At 37.0% G+C, this 16,717-nt stretch overlaps 2 protein-coding genes across 6 annotated transcripts in view; one reads left to right on the top strand and one right to left on the bottom strand.

Annotated features, from left to right (window-relative positions):
• The window catches only part of LOC103459171 (putative polypeptide N-acetylgalactosaminyltransferase 8), a 45,765-nt gene that overhangs the window by 24,968 nt on the left and 4,080 nt on the right, over positions 1–16,717 (bottom strand). For 4 of the 5 annotated variants that reach the window (XM_081603747.1, XM_081603746.1, XM_081603748.1 and 1 more), the window contains exon 1: positions 15,468–15,766. The gene's annotated coding sequence lies outside the window, so the exon portion shown is untranslated. Of the gene's footprint in view, positions 1–15,467; positions 15,767–16,717 lie in introns of those variants that run through there. The other variant, XM_081603745.1, reaches the window with a different exon arrangement.
• Positions 6,744–16,274, top strand: fgf6b (fibroblast growth factor 6b). The gene is made up of 3 exons (XM_008400503.3): positions 6,744–7,675; positions 8,062–8,165; positions 12,362–16,274. Exons 1-3 carry the CDS (start codon positions 7,333–7,335, stop codon positions 12,536–12,538), a joined length of 624 nt encoding a protein of 207 aa, XP_008398725.1. The 5' UTR covers positions 6,744–7,332; the 3' UTR covers positions 12,539–16,274.

Genomic DNA, 16,717 nt, shown 5'->3' with positions numbered 1-16,717 from the left:
TGTTTGTTACTATTTTATATAAATTTTCTTAGTGTTTGGTATAGTTGGTTGCGTTTCAGCTTTATGACTTGGGTTGAATGTTTTGGGTGTCTTTCCAAAGTTGTTGTTATGCTTCTGGCAAATAGAAATAATTTTTGTGATTCTAACGGACATAAAACAAGGGAAGTTTGGTCTGATTTAACTTCAGACAAGTAAGGAAAAAATGTCTGTTTTTTTTATTCAGTTTATGCAAATTACATATAAAATCAGAAGCAAGGGATTAAATGTAATCATGTTATTTTTGTATCTTATTTTATTTATTCTATCAATAAATTTTTTGTGTTTTTGCAGTGTCTCTGTATGGACATAAAAATGCATTTATTTAAAATTAAATACATAAAATGTTCAAAATTCCTACAATTATGCCTGTAAGTATAATAAATTTTATTGGATGACAAATTGTCCTGGGAATTATTACAGTTTGTTGCTTTTCTACTGATAAATTGATAATGACATAATAATTTCACCCTCTCAAAGACTAATAACCTTAAATTTCCAAAATAAAACAACCAAAAACAATAAATAAATTGGATATAAAACCCACACACAACCAAAAAGATAAATAAAGTGTATTATAAAGTCTTTGTAAACAAAATTGACCTTCAACAAATATCAATCATCAGACTGGAAATTATCAAGCTAGTTTAAATTTATCATGCAATTAAAGCTGCAATACAAAACTTCTACAAAAATGTTTTGTTTTTTACATATTTATTAAAATTCTAATTATTTTGTGGCAATTCAATATAAGAGTGCAAACTGCAGAATTACACAACTCAGTCAGAAACAACCAATCAGAGCCTGGAGGAGGGTCTTAGCACTGTCAATCACACTCATGTTTACTCTTATTCTTTGCTAAGGTATAGCTGGTTCACCACACCATAGCCTGCTAATGATAGTTAGCATAGCCACTAAACCGTTTTCCTGCAACAATGAGTTGTTTTCCTACCATTAGCACATCGAGCAGTGTACACGAGGTTGATTTGCAGCGCTAAGTCCCGCCTCTATACCATCCTGTCATGACACAGTAACAGTTTTAACAAATATGGGGGAAAAAAACCTTATTTTTGTAAAAGTTACAAACTGCAGCTTTAAATGATTAACTGCTTATTGCAACAGGCTAGCCCACAGTACTAAACCTACAACACATAAATGTATCTTTTGACAAAAGTTTGATTGCTGCTTTACAATATTTAAAGGATTGCAGTCTTTTTTTGTTTAAAGTACATCACTGAGTTGAGCATAAAAACTGCTGTGTCATTTGCCAGGGTGTAAAGTCACCTCTGCCTGGCTTTCCTTTCCCCCTTAGTCACTCCCGGCCTGATTTAGCAGCAGCCACATCTTACTCTGCAAGGTGCACAAGCTGTACCCTTGATGAGGTATTTTTACTGGGAAGCCTCCCCTGTGACAGCCGGCTCTTTGTCTTCCTCCTGCAGCGCCGCTCTTGACAAACGTATAACGACAGAAACAGATTTCTTTCATGAATACTTCATAAAATCACACACAGGTTACCGTCTTTAAGTGTCTGCTGGGTTTACGCTCCAGCAAGGCGGGCTGGGTTTTCTTGGGTCACAAATTTATGAAGCAGGAGGGGGAACACCATCTGCAGTTTTTGGCTGCTGAATTATTCATCAGCTGGCTCAGCACTAATCTGAACCCAGAGTCTCTTTCATGGGGGAACATCAGTGTTTTACAAGCTGCCGCTCCTTTAATACCAATCATTAAATAACCAGCCAATAACCAACCAATAACCTGGAATGATCCACAATAAAGCCTTCATGATAGATAGATAGATAGATAGATAGATAGATAGATAGATAGATAGATAGATAGATAGATAGATAGATAGATGGATGGATGGATGGATGGATGGATGGATGGATGGATGGATGGATGGATGGATGGATGGATGGATAGATAGATAGATAGATAGATAGATAGATAGATAGATAGATAGATAGATAGATAGATAGATAGATAGATAGATAGATAGATAGATAGATAGATAGATAGATAGATAGATAGATAGATAGATAGATAAATAGATAGATAGATAGATAGATAGATAGATAGATAGATAGATAGATAGATAGATAGATAGATAGATAGATAGATAGATAGATAGATAGATAGATGGATGGATGGATGGATGGATGGATGGATGGATGGATGGATGGATGGATGGATGGATGGATGGATGGATTTTTCAGTTTTTACATTTAAACAAACGCCGCCACTGTAAAATATATTACAATATTTTAAATTAAAACTTTTAATTTACAGTCATTTATCCCATAGTTTATTTCGCTGGTGAACATATAACTGCAAATCAATCAATCAATCAATCAATCAATCAATCAATCAATCAATCAATCAATCAATCAATCAATCAATCAATCAATCAATCAATCAATCAGATTTTATCTTGATAGCACTTTACAACAGTGGCTACTGAACCAAAGTGTTTTTTATTAACGCATCAATAAAAACGCTGCGAATTTTACTCTTGTTTGTTATTTGGTTATTCTGCAAACAAATAATCCCTGTCAATCTGGTCGCTGTAAATAGCTTTAAAATAACTCAACATCTTTTTCTGTCTTATTTAGTATGGAAAAATAAAATGAGGCCTTTTTATCATTCAAATTAACAGTAATTGATATTAAATACATTTTAATATACGATGCCTTGTTATCCCATTAAATTTAAAGCTGTAACGTCCATTTTATCACTTTTCTGTGTGGCAAACAAAGATTTTATGAGACATTTTTTGAGTTAATTGGTCAAAGTTTCAGTTGCCCTCTATTGTTCTCATGGGGTGACATTTTTATGCATCGCCTTGATTAATTACCTAAATTTAATGTAATTAATTGACATGTTGCTGCTGCTACTATAAACAGTTTCTCTGTCTCTAGGCGAGCGTCTGTGCAACTTTGAAGCATCATGAATTATTGCTCAGCTGTGCCGATTATTATTGAGATCCTGAAGTCACGCCAGGGAAACCCCCTCTTGTCTGCGTCTCCCCAGCTGCTGTTTTAATATTTCATTTTCCAAATCATACATTAATAAAACACTAACCCTAACCCTAACTGACCCTAAATCTACCACTGAATAAACTAGGAAGTGTTTACTTGTCAAAATAAAAGCCTTAGTTTTCCGTTTTACGATGCTAACAGCTCACATTGTGAATGCGGCTAATATTACTAATAGAACTAAACCAAAACTAAAAGGACAACTCTGCTGGACTTTCAAAATAAAACATAAACATGCTCTACAAAATAAAGGCCTCCCTGTTTAACAAAGCTATTTATTGCAGAATTAATATATAAAGTTTTGCTGAAATTGAAACACTGATGGAAATGGGTCTAAAATATCCTTTCACAATAAAGCTTACAGATAATTGTAAAATAAAAGCCTCAGTTTTCCATAATTACTATTATTTTTTAAGATGTTAACTTAATTCAAATGCATTGAATTAAGAATAGAAAGTACATCCCTTATTACTAATATAACTGACCCAGACCTAGAAGGACAACTATGTTGGACTTTCAAAATAAGACTTAAAATAAAAGCCTTCCTGTTTTACTGAAACTGAAACAGTGATGGAAATAGCTCTAAAGCTTATAGATAACTACAAAATAAATGCCACAACATTCCTAAGCATTTAAAGTTTAAGAAAGTTATAACAGAATATAATACAGATTCTAAATAAGGTAATAAAATAATGGGAGTTGTTTTGCCAAACAGCAAAGATGAGCAGAAATTGTCTGGATCACATGTGGCTGGTGACATTGTGATATCAGGTTAAAACATTCATTCATAGACGTCCTTCAGGCCAAACCAGATGAAATAACAGACTGAAGGATTTCCTGAAGAACGTGCATATTTGGTCATTTTAATGGACCTGACACACAAACTGAATGCTATTTTAAGCTCTTCAAACCTGATGGACGTTGGGATGAACTCAGACATGAAACTATGGCTTTGCTCCAGGAAGTATGAACAAAGTTTCCTAGTTTATTAGGCAATAATTTAATTTCTGGTCCATTTCTGGCCATGTTCATCTGCGTTCTTAAAGTATGTGCAAATATATCGAAATACCTCGTTCCATCAGAGTGCATTTACTTCTAATTACCTTTTTTTTAATTATTGAAAGTAGTCATGACTGAAGAGCAGCATCAGCATCACCCCAGTATTAGCTGAGTTAATCTGAAGAGCTCAGCACCGTCTCATTAACAGCCACACCGTCCATCGATTCAGGTTCCACTCTGTCAATAACCCAGTAGTTTTGTCTATTCAGGCTATTGGTTGCCTTGGTTAGCATGGACATGTGCTGATGCAGCAAATAAAAAGCCTGTCTCATTAATTTGTAACTCGGTGTGATCTGGATAGTTTGTCCCTTGGGGGACAAAAAGACTAAAACACAAATTTCGACAAACTTGTCAGGTTTTACGAACTAGGAATATGAAAAATGATCTGGTGTTTACCAGGTTTTACCTCCATTGTAGAATACACACTACACATGCTAGTGTTAAATGAAAATAAATTGATATCATGAAGGCTGTGTGTAGAAAAACAAACATTTCAGCTTCTAACAAATTTTTGGCTTTGGATTTAGATGCACTAAAATATGCTACAAATCCCAAATTACAACATAAGCATTCAGACTAAGTGTCTATGAGTCTATGATAGTGATGAAAAATGGAAACCTTAAAGTTACTGAGTAAAGAATAAACACATGAGTGAATATATGAGCTTAATGAGCTCACTTTTGTTTATTCATGTCATCTTAGGAAAAACCAAGGACCGAGTACACAACCCTGAGGAACTCCTCAGTGGTATTTCTGACTGTCGACATAACTCCAATCATCCTTTTCAAAGGAAGTCAAAACTTAAAGAATGTCATAAATTTTCCATTTTAAGCTGACAGGGGATTATTTTCAGATTCTGCAGAATAACTTAAAAACTGAAGATAAATATCGTGGATAGAAATGGGTGAAGCATTTATATTTGATCAAATCTTTTATTTTGTACATATGTATGATTTTGTGACTGTTTGGCTTTAAGGATCACAAATCTCCCAAAGATCTTTCAAGTGAGTAGTCAAAAATACTCATATATAGTACGAGTATTTAGTATAGTATAGTATATATACTCAAACACATATATATATCTATATATGTATATATACATATATAGATATATATATATAGATATATATAAAGTGATCCTAGCAAATATAAAGTGATCCTAGCAAACATTGCAGTTAAATTTTGCTGAATGTTCATCAGGTCGACGTAATCTGTCTATTCATCTGATTTCGACTTGATTTGTGGAGCTAAATACAAAAGTATTCCATGAATTTGATCCATGCAGGTTGTATTTTTGTGCTGGACAGTGCGCTAGTTACAACAATAATAACAACAATATGCAATCTGACCTGGGAGAATATTTTGGTTGTGTAAACTTCCTGGACAAACAGCGAGGGAAGTGTCAGACAGGATTGCCATTTGCTCCCCCGAGACTGTTTTTACACCTCCTTCTAAATAAGGCTGCAGGCTGCCAGGACATATGACCACCGTCCCGATTTGGGCCCTGGACACAGTATCCATCCATCTCTCCAATGCTTGCTCAATGCCAATAAAAGCCAAACTCTCCCTCCCTCTCTCTCTCTCTTACAGACACCCTCTGAAGGTTTCCCATGTGAGGAGGATCTAGGTCAAGTTAGCTCTGTTATATTGAGGAAGACTGAAAAAATAGGCTGGTGTTCATTCAGAATAAGGAGGGAAAGGTTTAACAATGCAGTGTTTCCTGTTCTTTGTAGCAGACTGCCAGTCAGCTGGTTGAAAGAAAGCTGACCGTACACTGCAAAAACGCTAGACCTAAGTGTTTTTGGTCTAGTTTGTAAATATCTAAGTGAACTTGGAATAAGACAAAACTAATGTACAAGTAATGCTTCAGCAAGACGTAGGAGCCTGTTTTAAATCAACAATTCCTTAATATTAATGAAAAATGAAAGTTATACATTAAATAATCTGCTATTGAACAAGACATTTTTATCATAAGTCAAAAAGTTTTCTTCCACTTATACAATATTTAAATAATAACTTGCATTTTTCATCAATGTTGAGGAATTATTGTGTTAAAACAAGATCATATAGGCTGGTAAAATAGCATGTTGTTTTTTTTACACATTTGTTTAAAATGATCATCATGTCATGACAGTATAAGACAGACCATCTGTGAAAAAACTCTAACTCCTCTGTCTTCTCCCAGTGCTCCCAGTAGTAAACTGCAAATAAAATACACTACTCTGTCAGAAACAACCAATCAGAGCCAGGAGGAGGGTCTTAGCGCTGTCAATCACTCTCATGCTCACACCTCCCACTTGCTCTCAGCTGGTTCACCACAACATAGCCTGCCACTAACGCTACTGCTAGTTCAGTACATGAGGATGATTGTCAGTGCTAAGACCCTCCTCCTGGCTCTGATTGGTTGTTTTTGACATTTTTGCAGACAGTAGTATCTCAGGGAGGAGATGAAATACCTAGATTTTTTTCCAGATTATCTCTCATTATACTGTGACATGATGACAGTTTTAATAAATATGAAAAAAAAACATAATTTTTTTGTAAAAGTTACATACTGTAGTTTTATTAAATAAAATCATTTGAAAACGGCTTTTTGTTTTTACCTGATTAATTATGCTGGATATCAATTTGCTGATTTTAACCGTGAAACTGTAGAAATACGTGGGCAAACATTATATTTGCACAGTCATGGACTAGCATGAGGTTTTATTTTGAAAAGCACCGGAGGATGCTCTGCTTGTAAGTCCTTCTGACTTGCCTGAGGCTGGTGTGAAGGTGCAGCCCCCCCATCACTCCAATCAGACTTGCTGGTGCTGCTGAGGTCCAGGAGCTCTCTCCTCCTCCCACCTCCTACTCGTAATGGGGGAGCTGCATGCAGCGGTGAAGTCACAGTGATGTCATTTGAGGATGTGAGAGAGTAGGGGGCAAGGTGAGCTGATCTTGCAGTGAGTGGTGCCCCCCCTCCACGGCCAGCGTTGCCTGTACAAAGGCGCGGAGCGGCGAAAGATGGTCATCGCCACCGGCACCAATCCAAGCTCCGACGCGTTCTGTTCTCCACTCGCTCAGATCTCGGGCCATGGGGCCCTGATCTACTCTGACCCACAAACTCTGAACCTTCATCGCCAACATGCCAAAGGACAGAAGATAAGAAGAGTTGCTTTTTTAGGGCAGGTAACTTTAACCAGGTGCCCCAAAGGTAAACTGGATGGCCATTGCGCAAAGGTGTCACTACAGCATGCGCAGCGGGGCCGAGACGCACTGGACGCTGCCAGCAGTTATTGTTCTGTGGACTTCTCTGTGGGCAATCGCTTCCTCTTTCCCGACCCCGAACAGGACTAACGCCACTTTGTTAGAAAGGAAGTGGGAGACGCTTTTCTCCCGCTCCTATCTGGGTGTAAACGGGGGCAGATCGCAGCTGAACTGGCAGAGCGACTACTTGCAGGGCATCAAAAGAGTGCGGCGGCTGTACTGCAACGTGGGCATTGGGTTTCACCTGCAGGTGCTCCCGGATGGCAGGATAAGCGGTGTGCACAGTGAAAACCCATACAGTGAGTTGCATCCTGCAAAAATGCATCCGAAAGCGAGTGTGGCTGTGTGAAAGTTAGAGCCGGGTTTTTCCTTGCATGATATTTTGGTTGAAAGTTTCCGAAAGCAAAAACAAGAGCACCGTGCAGCTCGAAAACATGACACGAATGCATGACGCCGACTTATTTTTACCCCGCTGCAGGACACTCATGTTGCTCTCAGCACGCTGTAAACCACCCACAATGTCTAACATGCAAAAAGCTGATTACGGCACTCAAAACCGAGCATCATCCGAGTCGCAGTGCACCTGCAAGGTTACACCCATCACTGCTGCATAGGCCACTTCAACTTGTCCCGAAGCGCAGCGTCGCACTGACCCTGCCTCCTTCTAACATTGTGTCTCATTCAGGTCTGATAGAGATCTCCACCGTGGACCGAGGGGTGATCAGCCTGTTCGGGGTGAGGAGTCAGCTGTTTGTCGCAATGAACAGCAGAGGAAGGTTGTACGGCACGGTACGTAACAGTGCGCAACTCCGTCCCACATCCTGCTGAGTGTGAGCGGAGTTCACACAGAGCTGCTGCATCCGCTGCTTTATTCTGTCACTACTACATCCTGATGATGGGAGAGGAGAGGGAATCAATGAGATGTGCAATCTGTGCTGCAAATGTGACAGTCTGGGGTGTTTATAAAGCTTAATCCTTCTGTTATTTTTATTTCTGGAGTGCAGTTTTACCATTCGATAGTGTCAGGATCCTCAAATGTTCCCCAAAGACGTCTTGGTATCTGATTATTAATCCCATTTATAACTATTTCATTCAATATTTAGCACAATGATGGAACCAATCATTTATTTTTCATTTAAAAATGCATTTTATTTATTTTTCACTGTCCATCAGAAGAACCTACACAGAAAAAACAATGACTGTACAAGAAACTGATTTATTTAAAAAAATATTTTTTAAGTAGAGGCGTGTGAGGAGTTGTAACCATTTTTATTTTATATGCTGATAATGCTTATTAAAGTACACAGAATAAGTTTCAAACAGAAAAAATGCTTTCAAGTATGTTTTTTAGATTTTTTTTCTTACTTTTTAATGGATCAATTTGCCATAAGAAGGAGGTTAAATTAAAATGTGCATCACTAATTAAGACAGATTATTTGCTGAAATGTAATTTAAATGTTATTAAATGTTTACAAAATGGTTGCAGATGTTCATTCAGGAACTAAAAGTTCTTAACTAAAATACTGAAATATTTTAAAGGATGTGGATTTTAAGCCTTAAATTAATATGAAAAAGTTTATTTTATTCATTTACAGTTAAATATGAACAAGTTGATGTTGATGTAAACAAACGGAGTATTTAAAAAAATATATAGTATATCCTTTCTCTCAAAAGTGAATTCATAACCAACTAGCATCAATCAATAATCCATATAAATGCATCTTTAAACACAAAGCAGACAATATGTATTTATAGAAATAATAATAAAGAAAAGTATGATTTATCTTTGTAATGATGCAGCACTCTGAATTAATCTACCTCCATATCTCTATAGAATATATTTTACTGCTTTCTTAAAAGTAAAAATTGATGTGCTCTCTGGTTTCTTTAAACAGAAATATAACGTTACACATGTTTAGTTTTGACTTTGGGTTTTAATAAAAAATCTCTCATCTCTAAAAAGTTCATCAAATTTAGTCAAACTCTTTCAAAACTCATAATTTTGTCATTTATTTCCAATAATTTGTAATATTTTTGTTTCATAGATGTTATTTTCAATATTTTTTTAAAATAATTTGTAAAAATTGGGGTGCTTGTCATATCCATAACATTCTTTAAAATGCATCAGTTTTGACCTTATGTCAAAATTTGATGATGATATCAAACATTACTCATGAAATCTACATATTTACTATTATTTGGATCATAAATCACAGTTAATTAATATATTTATGACTAATAAACTTAGTCAAGGTCATATGTAAGGTCACAATAAAAAACAAGATGGATACATTGTTGTTTTATTTTCATTGCATTTGTAAGAAATGTATTGGCCTAAAACTTTCTTTTATGATAATTTATGATTTTATTTTGAAAAAATTTTAAATTTATCTATATGCATAATGTGAAAAACTTCTAAAACAATAACAAAAATATTTTAAAATTAAAATTTGAGGAATAAAAGTGAGATAATTGAAGGTTTTGGAAAATATTTCTGCAGTTTCTCTTAAAAAGGTCAACAGTTTAAAAGCCACTACCTGTCATATAGGGCCTTAGAACCGTAGCAAAGCACATATTAGAGCAATTTTATCAGATAGATCAACATAGATGTGAAGTAAAAGAAACAATTCTTATGGGTTTCAACCTTTTTACAAATACAAATCTGAAAAGTGTGGTGTACACTTGCATTAGCTGCAGGTCTTTTTGGTGCATGTCTCTACCAGGTTTCTATATGTGTAAAATGTCAGACAAAACATTAATTTTCAAGTCTGATCAAAGATTCTTACTTGGATTAAAGTCGGCCTTTGACTGGGCCATTCTAAACCATTGGATTGTAGCTGGTTTAATGTTTAGGGCTGTTTCCCTCCTCTCTAGACCTCCAGTTCTTAGCATCACACACTATGATGCTGCCATCGCCGTGCTTCACTGTGGGGATGGTTTGTTCACGGCGTTGAGCCCCCTTAGTTTGCCTCACTGCAAAAACACAAAATCTTACCATTTATTTGGTCTAGTTTCTAATGCAAACACTTGAAAACTAACCAAGCAAGATAAAGGAGTGTGTTTTAAATAAATGATTCATTAATAATGATCAAAAAGTTCTAATTTCACTGAGATTGTTTCACTTACAACATGGGAAAATGTCTTGTAAATGAAATAATCTGCCATCAATATTAATGAATTATTTACTCAAAACAAGCTTTTTTATTTTGCTGGAAAGTTACTTGTAAGTTGGTTTTCCACAATGCGTTGGCTGAAATTTTGCTGTAATACTTTCTAATTTTTGATGCTATCTGCTGGGTTTCTTATTCTTCATGATGCTGATTGTTCACTAATATTCAACTGGATTTATTCTGAGATTATTTTCCACACAGATGGAGTCTGTTTACTTATTTCACCCCTTCAAAGAGCAAAAGTAATCCTTGATTTCTTTTAGGGGTATCACAGTAAAAGGGGGTGAATACAAATGCACGCCATACTTTTCAGATTATCATTTGTTGTACTGTTTGTTTGTGGCATGAAATCCTAATGAAATGAATTGATTTTGTGACTGCAACATGGAAAATATGAATAAGTTTAAGATCAAACTCATTTTTATTTAGGATCAAAGGGCGAGATGCGGCAAAATATATTGATAATACTCCACATTAAACTGCTAAAATATGAATAAATTGGTGTCCTTGCATTCGATGACAACTTCTTTCAGTTAAATAATACCAAACTGTTTTATATTGATGTAATTTGGAATAATGCAGATTAAAAACTTCTTTGATTTGATTGACAAAACAATATTTAGGAACTATTTATGTATCTCTCTAGTACCTAGAGGGTCACATAAAAGCTTATGGTGGCCCAAATTTGGCCCCTGAACCACGAGTTTGACAATAATTTCTGCAAGGCATTGTTTGCAAATTTGATACTTTCCTCTCAAAAACATAATAAAAATACACATTTATCTCCACTGCTAATGATTAATAACAGTAAATGCTCAGTTACACCTCAGTATTTTCTCACTACTTGTGACTCAGAAGTTAAAAATTTCTCCGTTTCCAGTCTTATAAAGAACCGGAGTCAGAGCGATGAATGGGAAAGTCGCAGGGCAATCTGCAGTTCAGCACCAAAATGGCCGAACTATATATAGAACATTGTAAAAGCTGCTATTTATTATCACTTTTAATAGATTGCACCTCATTAAACCAAGTGACCCCACATAATGCTGTAAAATATCAATGTGGACATGTTACTTTGTGTTTGAACACTTCAGATGGAAAGAATTACTGGATCTTATTGCTAACAGTATTTAGCAACAAAACAAACACCGACTTCGTTTCCAGTTCTAAGACAAATCAAATCCAACATCAGTGCTATTTTCCAAAGCAATTCCTTTGAAGAAGAAAAAACTGAAACGTATTTTGGTCAAAGTAATTTTGTTCTTCATTCAGTGAAGTAAGAGTAGGAAAACATGATAAAATGACTCTAGTGCACTGCAAAAACAAAACGTTTGCCAAGTATTTTTGGTCTAGTTTCTTAGTACACTTGAAATAAGACAAAAGTAACTTACAAGTAACTTTTCAGCAAAATATATGAGTTTGCTTTAAGTCAATAATTATTTAATATTGATTAAAATGCACTGGTTCTACTAGCTGATTATTTCACTTACAACAAGACATTTTCCCATCAATACTGAGGATTTATTTATTAAAACAGGCTCCTATATGTTGCTGAACAGTTACTTGCAAGTTAGTTTTGTCTTTTTTAAGCATATAAGACTAGAAAAAAATTCTTGGTAAGACTTTCTTTCAACCTCAGGGTAGTAAAAATACTCCTAAAAGTACATCTTTTCCAAAACGTTACTCAAGTAAATGTATCTAGTTGCTACCAAATCTGGATTTAATGCAACCAATTTGGAAAAAACGTTGCGTCTTTTCAGTCAGTGTGTGTAAACATCTGGTACGTGATGTTTACTGACGTAAATGTTTCTTATCCAGAGCCTCTTCAAGGACGAGTGCAAGTTCAAGGAGACGCTGCTGCCGAACAACTACAACGCCTACGAGTCTTTTGTTTACAAGGGCTTCTACATCGGCCTGAGCAAGCACGGCCGGGTAAAGCGAGGCAACAAGGCGACCACCGCCATGACTGTCACACATTTCCTCCCGCGACTATGAAAGAAGCTGACATTTTCAGAGAAATTTGCACATGTGGATGTTCCTCCAGGTAACAAAGATGTAGAAATGGAAAGTCACGACAGACGCACCCATGAACTGCGAAGGAAAACACAAATATTTATTCTGTTATACATATTTATGTGTATATTTGGATAGCCGTGTTTGTAAATGTATGCCAAACTGTGCTGCTTATTGTTTTTCTGGACAGGGCGAGTCGAAGCCCGTCCCTGTCCCACTTTACCTTGGTGCTTGCTGAAACTCAACTACACGCCACTTACTTTTCTGAGATGGAGGGTGAGCTTAAATGCTGTGCTTTTAAAGAGTGAAATGAATACTTTTTATTACCTCAACGAACCACTTCACTAGATGAAGGACTGCATGGACTTCTGCTCAAATATCCGCTGAGTTTATCGTTTTATTCAAACCTTTAAATGCTTGACGGTTCACTGCTTGGTTACTGTTGTCCTGCAGTGGAGGGGAGAGAGAAATTTAAATGCACTACTTCGTTCCTGCACGATTTAAAGGTGCCTTGGTGTTCCCACTTGCTGGCCCCCTTTAAACCTCTGTGTAAGAGACACCCGGGCGAGTCAGAAATAGGGCTGACGCTCCGGAGAGAGGGCCTCACAAGAGGGGGAACGAGGGAGGAGGGGGTCGGCTATCTCTGGTTTATTTTCTTTTCTGTAATTAGATCGATTAAGTAATAAACAATCTGTGGTTGAGACCGGAGAACGGTCGGCCATGGATGCTGGCACAAGGCCAGGTGTTTTACTGTGTAGCTAAGAAAACAGGGTGGAAATCCGTATGTGCCACAGCATGGGGGAACGGTTCGGGTCGGACCTGGCTTGCTTCTGCACAATTATCCACTGAGCGGACGAAGCAAATAGCAAATAGCAGTAGAGTGTGCTGCTGTTTTTTTTGGGAATGCGAAGCTTTTAGCTGCTAAAGGAAATGGAAAACAATGTAAATAGCTGCAAGTTTAAAAGAAGACGTTTTTGTAGCACAAAAAATACAAAAGGCTGCACAAGAAACCAGCAATGATGCTACTTAAAACACTCGGTTTGTCTTTGGTTTTGTGTTTTTGGGGATTTTTTAGCAGCCTTTCTGTCTTTTTCAGACCTAAATGCAATTTTGGCGCTCAGCACCTACATTAAGGCTTAACTATTTCTCCACAGAGGAGGAGGGGCTTTAGGTATAAATAGCACCAGTTTGTTCACAAAGCAGAAGGTGGAGGCCGTTTTGCAGACTCACGAATCGGATATTCTCGTTCAGTATTCCAAAGATGTTTTTCTCGCCTCGTTCTCTGAATTCCCCAGACTCCACCGGAGTGGATCTACTTGTAGTTCCTGCAGCTGTTAACTGCTTCATTCCTGTGCGACAGGAAGCAGGAATATTTAAACCCAGGAAAGACGTGTGCATGCTGTCTTTGTTTGTCAAACCGGCCCTCCCCTGCAGGAATGCGGGTCTGCCAGGATGACAGGGGCGCTTCCCCACATACCTGAACTCTTGACAGGCTGCGCTGTCCACCTCTGCCTGTTTGCTGCCCCCAACCTTCACCCGCTGCAGGGAGGAACCTTTCAGATTCCAGTTTTAACCTGTCAGCTTCCTCCTCTCATTTCAGCCTTTTTTAGTTCAAGGTCAGAGTCACTGAGCAGCCTGTGGTCAGGGTGGTCTGTTGTCCACAACAGGAATTTAGATCATCGTTTTAAAAGTGCTCATATCCCTTCATGTGTCGGATAAAACTACAAACTGTATGTGAGATATCAATGCAAGTGAGAAAACCGTGAAGTGGAAGGAAAAAGATTTATGTTTGTTGTTGAATTTGGCTGTGAGTTCTGAAGGAGAGCAGTGTTTTGTAGGTTTGTAGTTGTGCTATACGGCTTACCATTTCAGATGATGCATTGAACAGAGCTCTATGTTATGTGCACATCTTGAAATATTGTTTTAGGTGACTCATTATCAGTACCAGACAGATTAGGATCCGTTTAACATGTTCATTACATTTAAATAATTCTTAATGAGATTTTAATCTGCCTATTTTAAGCTTCTCTTGTCACTTTAAACTCAACATTTAAACTCGCACGTGAAAATGGCTGCTAACAGATGCACAATTATACAAACGCACATTTTTGAAAAGCATTAGCAGAGCCTCCTGCGCAACTGACAAGAATGCAGCAAGTGGTTTCTGGATGGTAAGTCAACAACAAAACACTTCTGTTTTTCAGCAGCCATTGTATAGTGCATGCAGCAGTAAAATCAGCTGATCAAACAAGCTGGAGCTCAACTTGGGTTGCTAGGTAACGGGCTGGACTTTGCTGGGGTTGCTAGGTAACGCACAGTGCCCATCGGTTGGTTAGTTTGGTTTATTTAAAACAGAGATAAGGTGCAAAAAACATTAATAAGCTAATTTCCATCTGTATGAATGTGACTCAACAATTGGGAGGTTTTTGAAATGGCTCGTTTTCCAGACACCAAAACATTTCCAAAAGACCGCTGAGTGTTTTTTTAAGCGCTTGAGCTCTTTTCAGAAGCAGTTGAGACCCAAATGGAAGAACAAAAATATATAAAAATATGAATTTTACATAACAGATCCCCTTTAAACGTTTCCATTACTTCATCCCTGACCTGTCTGCGCTGTTCCTTGGTCTCTTGATGCTGTTTCACCAAGTATTTACTGATAAGATGATTTCAGGAGGTTATCGGTTGCAATGGATTTTATTTGCTGGGGGAAGGATGAGATGATTTGTAAAAGAACCTGCTTCCTTCTACTTCATAATTTTGTGCTACTTTGTGTTGGTCTGTCACATAAAATCCCAGTTAAATGCTGAAACAACAAATTTGAAGGTTCTTGAGTAAGTTCACAAAGAACTGGATGAAGTTTTATTTTTTCAACGGATTTCATCTGGTAACTGCTAAAAACGCATCATTTTACCATGTTTCCTGCTCTTTCCTCAAAGCGGTGGTGTTTCTGTAGCGAGGACCTTTGCAGAGTTGATGCAGTCTGTGATGATGCAGGTGCTGAGCTCACCTCTGCTGCTGCAAACCCCCCGTCTGTCCTGACCTCATGCTGACACGCCTTTTGGATTCATGTCTCCTCGCACGTAAAACCGCTTCAGCGCAGAAGGACGAAGAAGCTTTCCTAAAAGAAACAAAGATACGAATTTGTAGATGAGGCTGCATGCTAGTTCCTTTGGAGATTCCTTGGAATTTGATTTAGGCTAAGAAAGTAAAAGTTAAACTTGCACATCAAGAAGTCTGATGTCTCTAGTAGCACTTTAAGGCGGACATCTTGATCAGTAAACAAAAGCAAATAAACATGTTTGACACTTAAAACTCAGCGTTCAGCTTTGATCCAAATCTTATTAAAACAAAAAAGGAAAAAAAAAAAAATTTCTTGCTATTTATTTTTCTTTCCACATCTTATTTTCAGTTTAATTTAAGTGACGGTAGGGAAAATGTCGTTTTATGTTTGAATGTACAGCAGCAGCCTGAGTTTTGAGGCGCGTGCTTCATCTGTTCTCGATTCCTTTGTTCTCATATACCTCACCTCCTGCCTTAGTTTTGGTTTGCTGATCACTGTAAAACAAGAAGAAACAAACTGTAGTGATTTGTTTCTGTGGGCAGACATTGCTAATTATTTTTGTTCCTTTAATTTTTGTACGTATGTGCTGTGCACAGCAATCTACTGTATTCCTGAGACAAGAAATAATAAAAGTTTGTTTTGTTCTTTTTTTTTTAACGTGTGACTGATGATGTGTTGTGTCCACATTCAAAACTTAAAGGTATTTGATAAAGCTTGTAGAAGAAAAAAAACAATTAAAACCACTGAATTTGACTTTGTTTAGGACATTTGAGTTTGTCAACAAACTACATCCATGACGCTCATGGCAAAGCTCTGCTTTATTTATAGTTTTAGTCTAAAATTAGACAAGAAGATGAACTTACTGTGGAGTTTATATCTGGCACACAGCATTAAATAATTATGCTACCTCGCCCTGAAGCAGACTAGTTAATGCTGACATCTTCTGGTTTGTCTTAGAGTCTTTGCTTTGTTGGGAAAATCTAAGAGTTGCTCAGTAAGCAGCAGCTGCAGACGTTGATCAAAAAACATAACCAGCATAAAAAGACAATGCAAGCTGTTTGAGTTATTTATTTTCTAGGAAATGAGACAGAATCTGGAAA

Source organism: Poecilia reticulata, chromosome 23 (assembly GCF_904066995.2).
Source record: "Poecilia reticulata chromosome 23, P_reticulata-male-v2, whole genome shotgun sequence".
In the NCBI taxonomy this organism is placed as follows: domain Eukaryota; kingdom Metazoa; phylum Chordata; class Actinopteri; order Cyprinodontiformes; family Poeciliidae; genus Poecilia; species Poecilia reticulata.
The sequence above is the reverse complement of the archived record's forward strand: the minus strand, read 5'-3'. Positions and strand labels throughout refer to the sequence as shown.

Excerpts from the sequence above, each read along its gene's own strand:
- fgf6b (XM_008400503.3), top strand. The coding sequence starts at position 7,333 with ATGGCCATTGCGCAAAGGTGTCACTACAGCATGCGCAGCGGGGCCGAG. Across the intron at positions 7,676-8,061 it reads GCACAGTGAAAACCCATACA|GTCTGATAGAGATCTCCACC; the intron begins GTGAGTTGCATC and ends TGTCTCATTCAG. Across the intron at positions 8,166-12,361 it reads GAGGAAGGTTGTACGGCACG|AGCCTCTTCAAGGACGAGTG; the intron begins GTACGTAACAGT and ends TTTCTTATCCAG.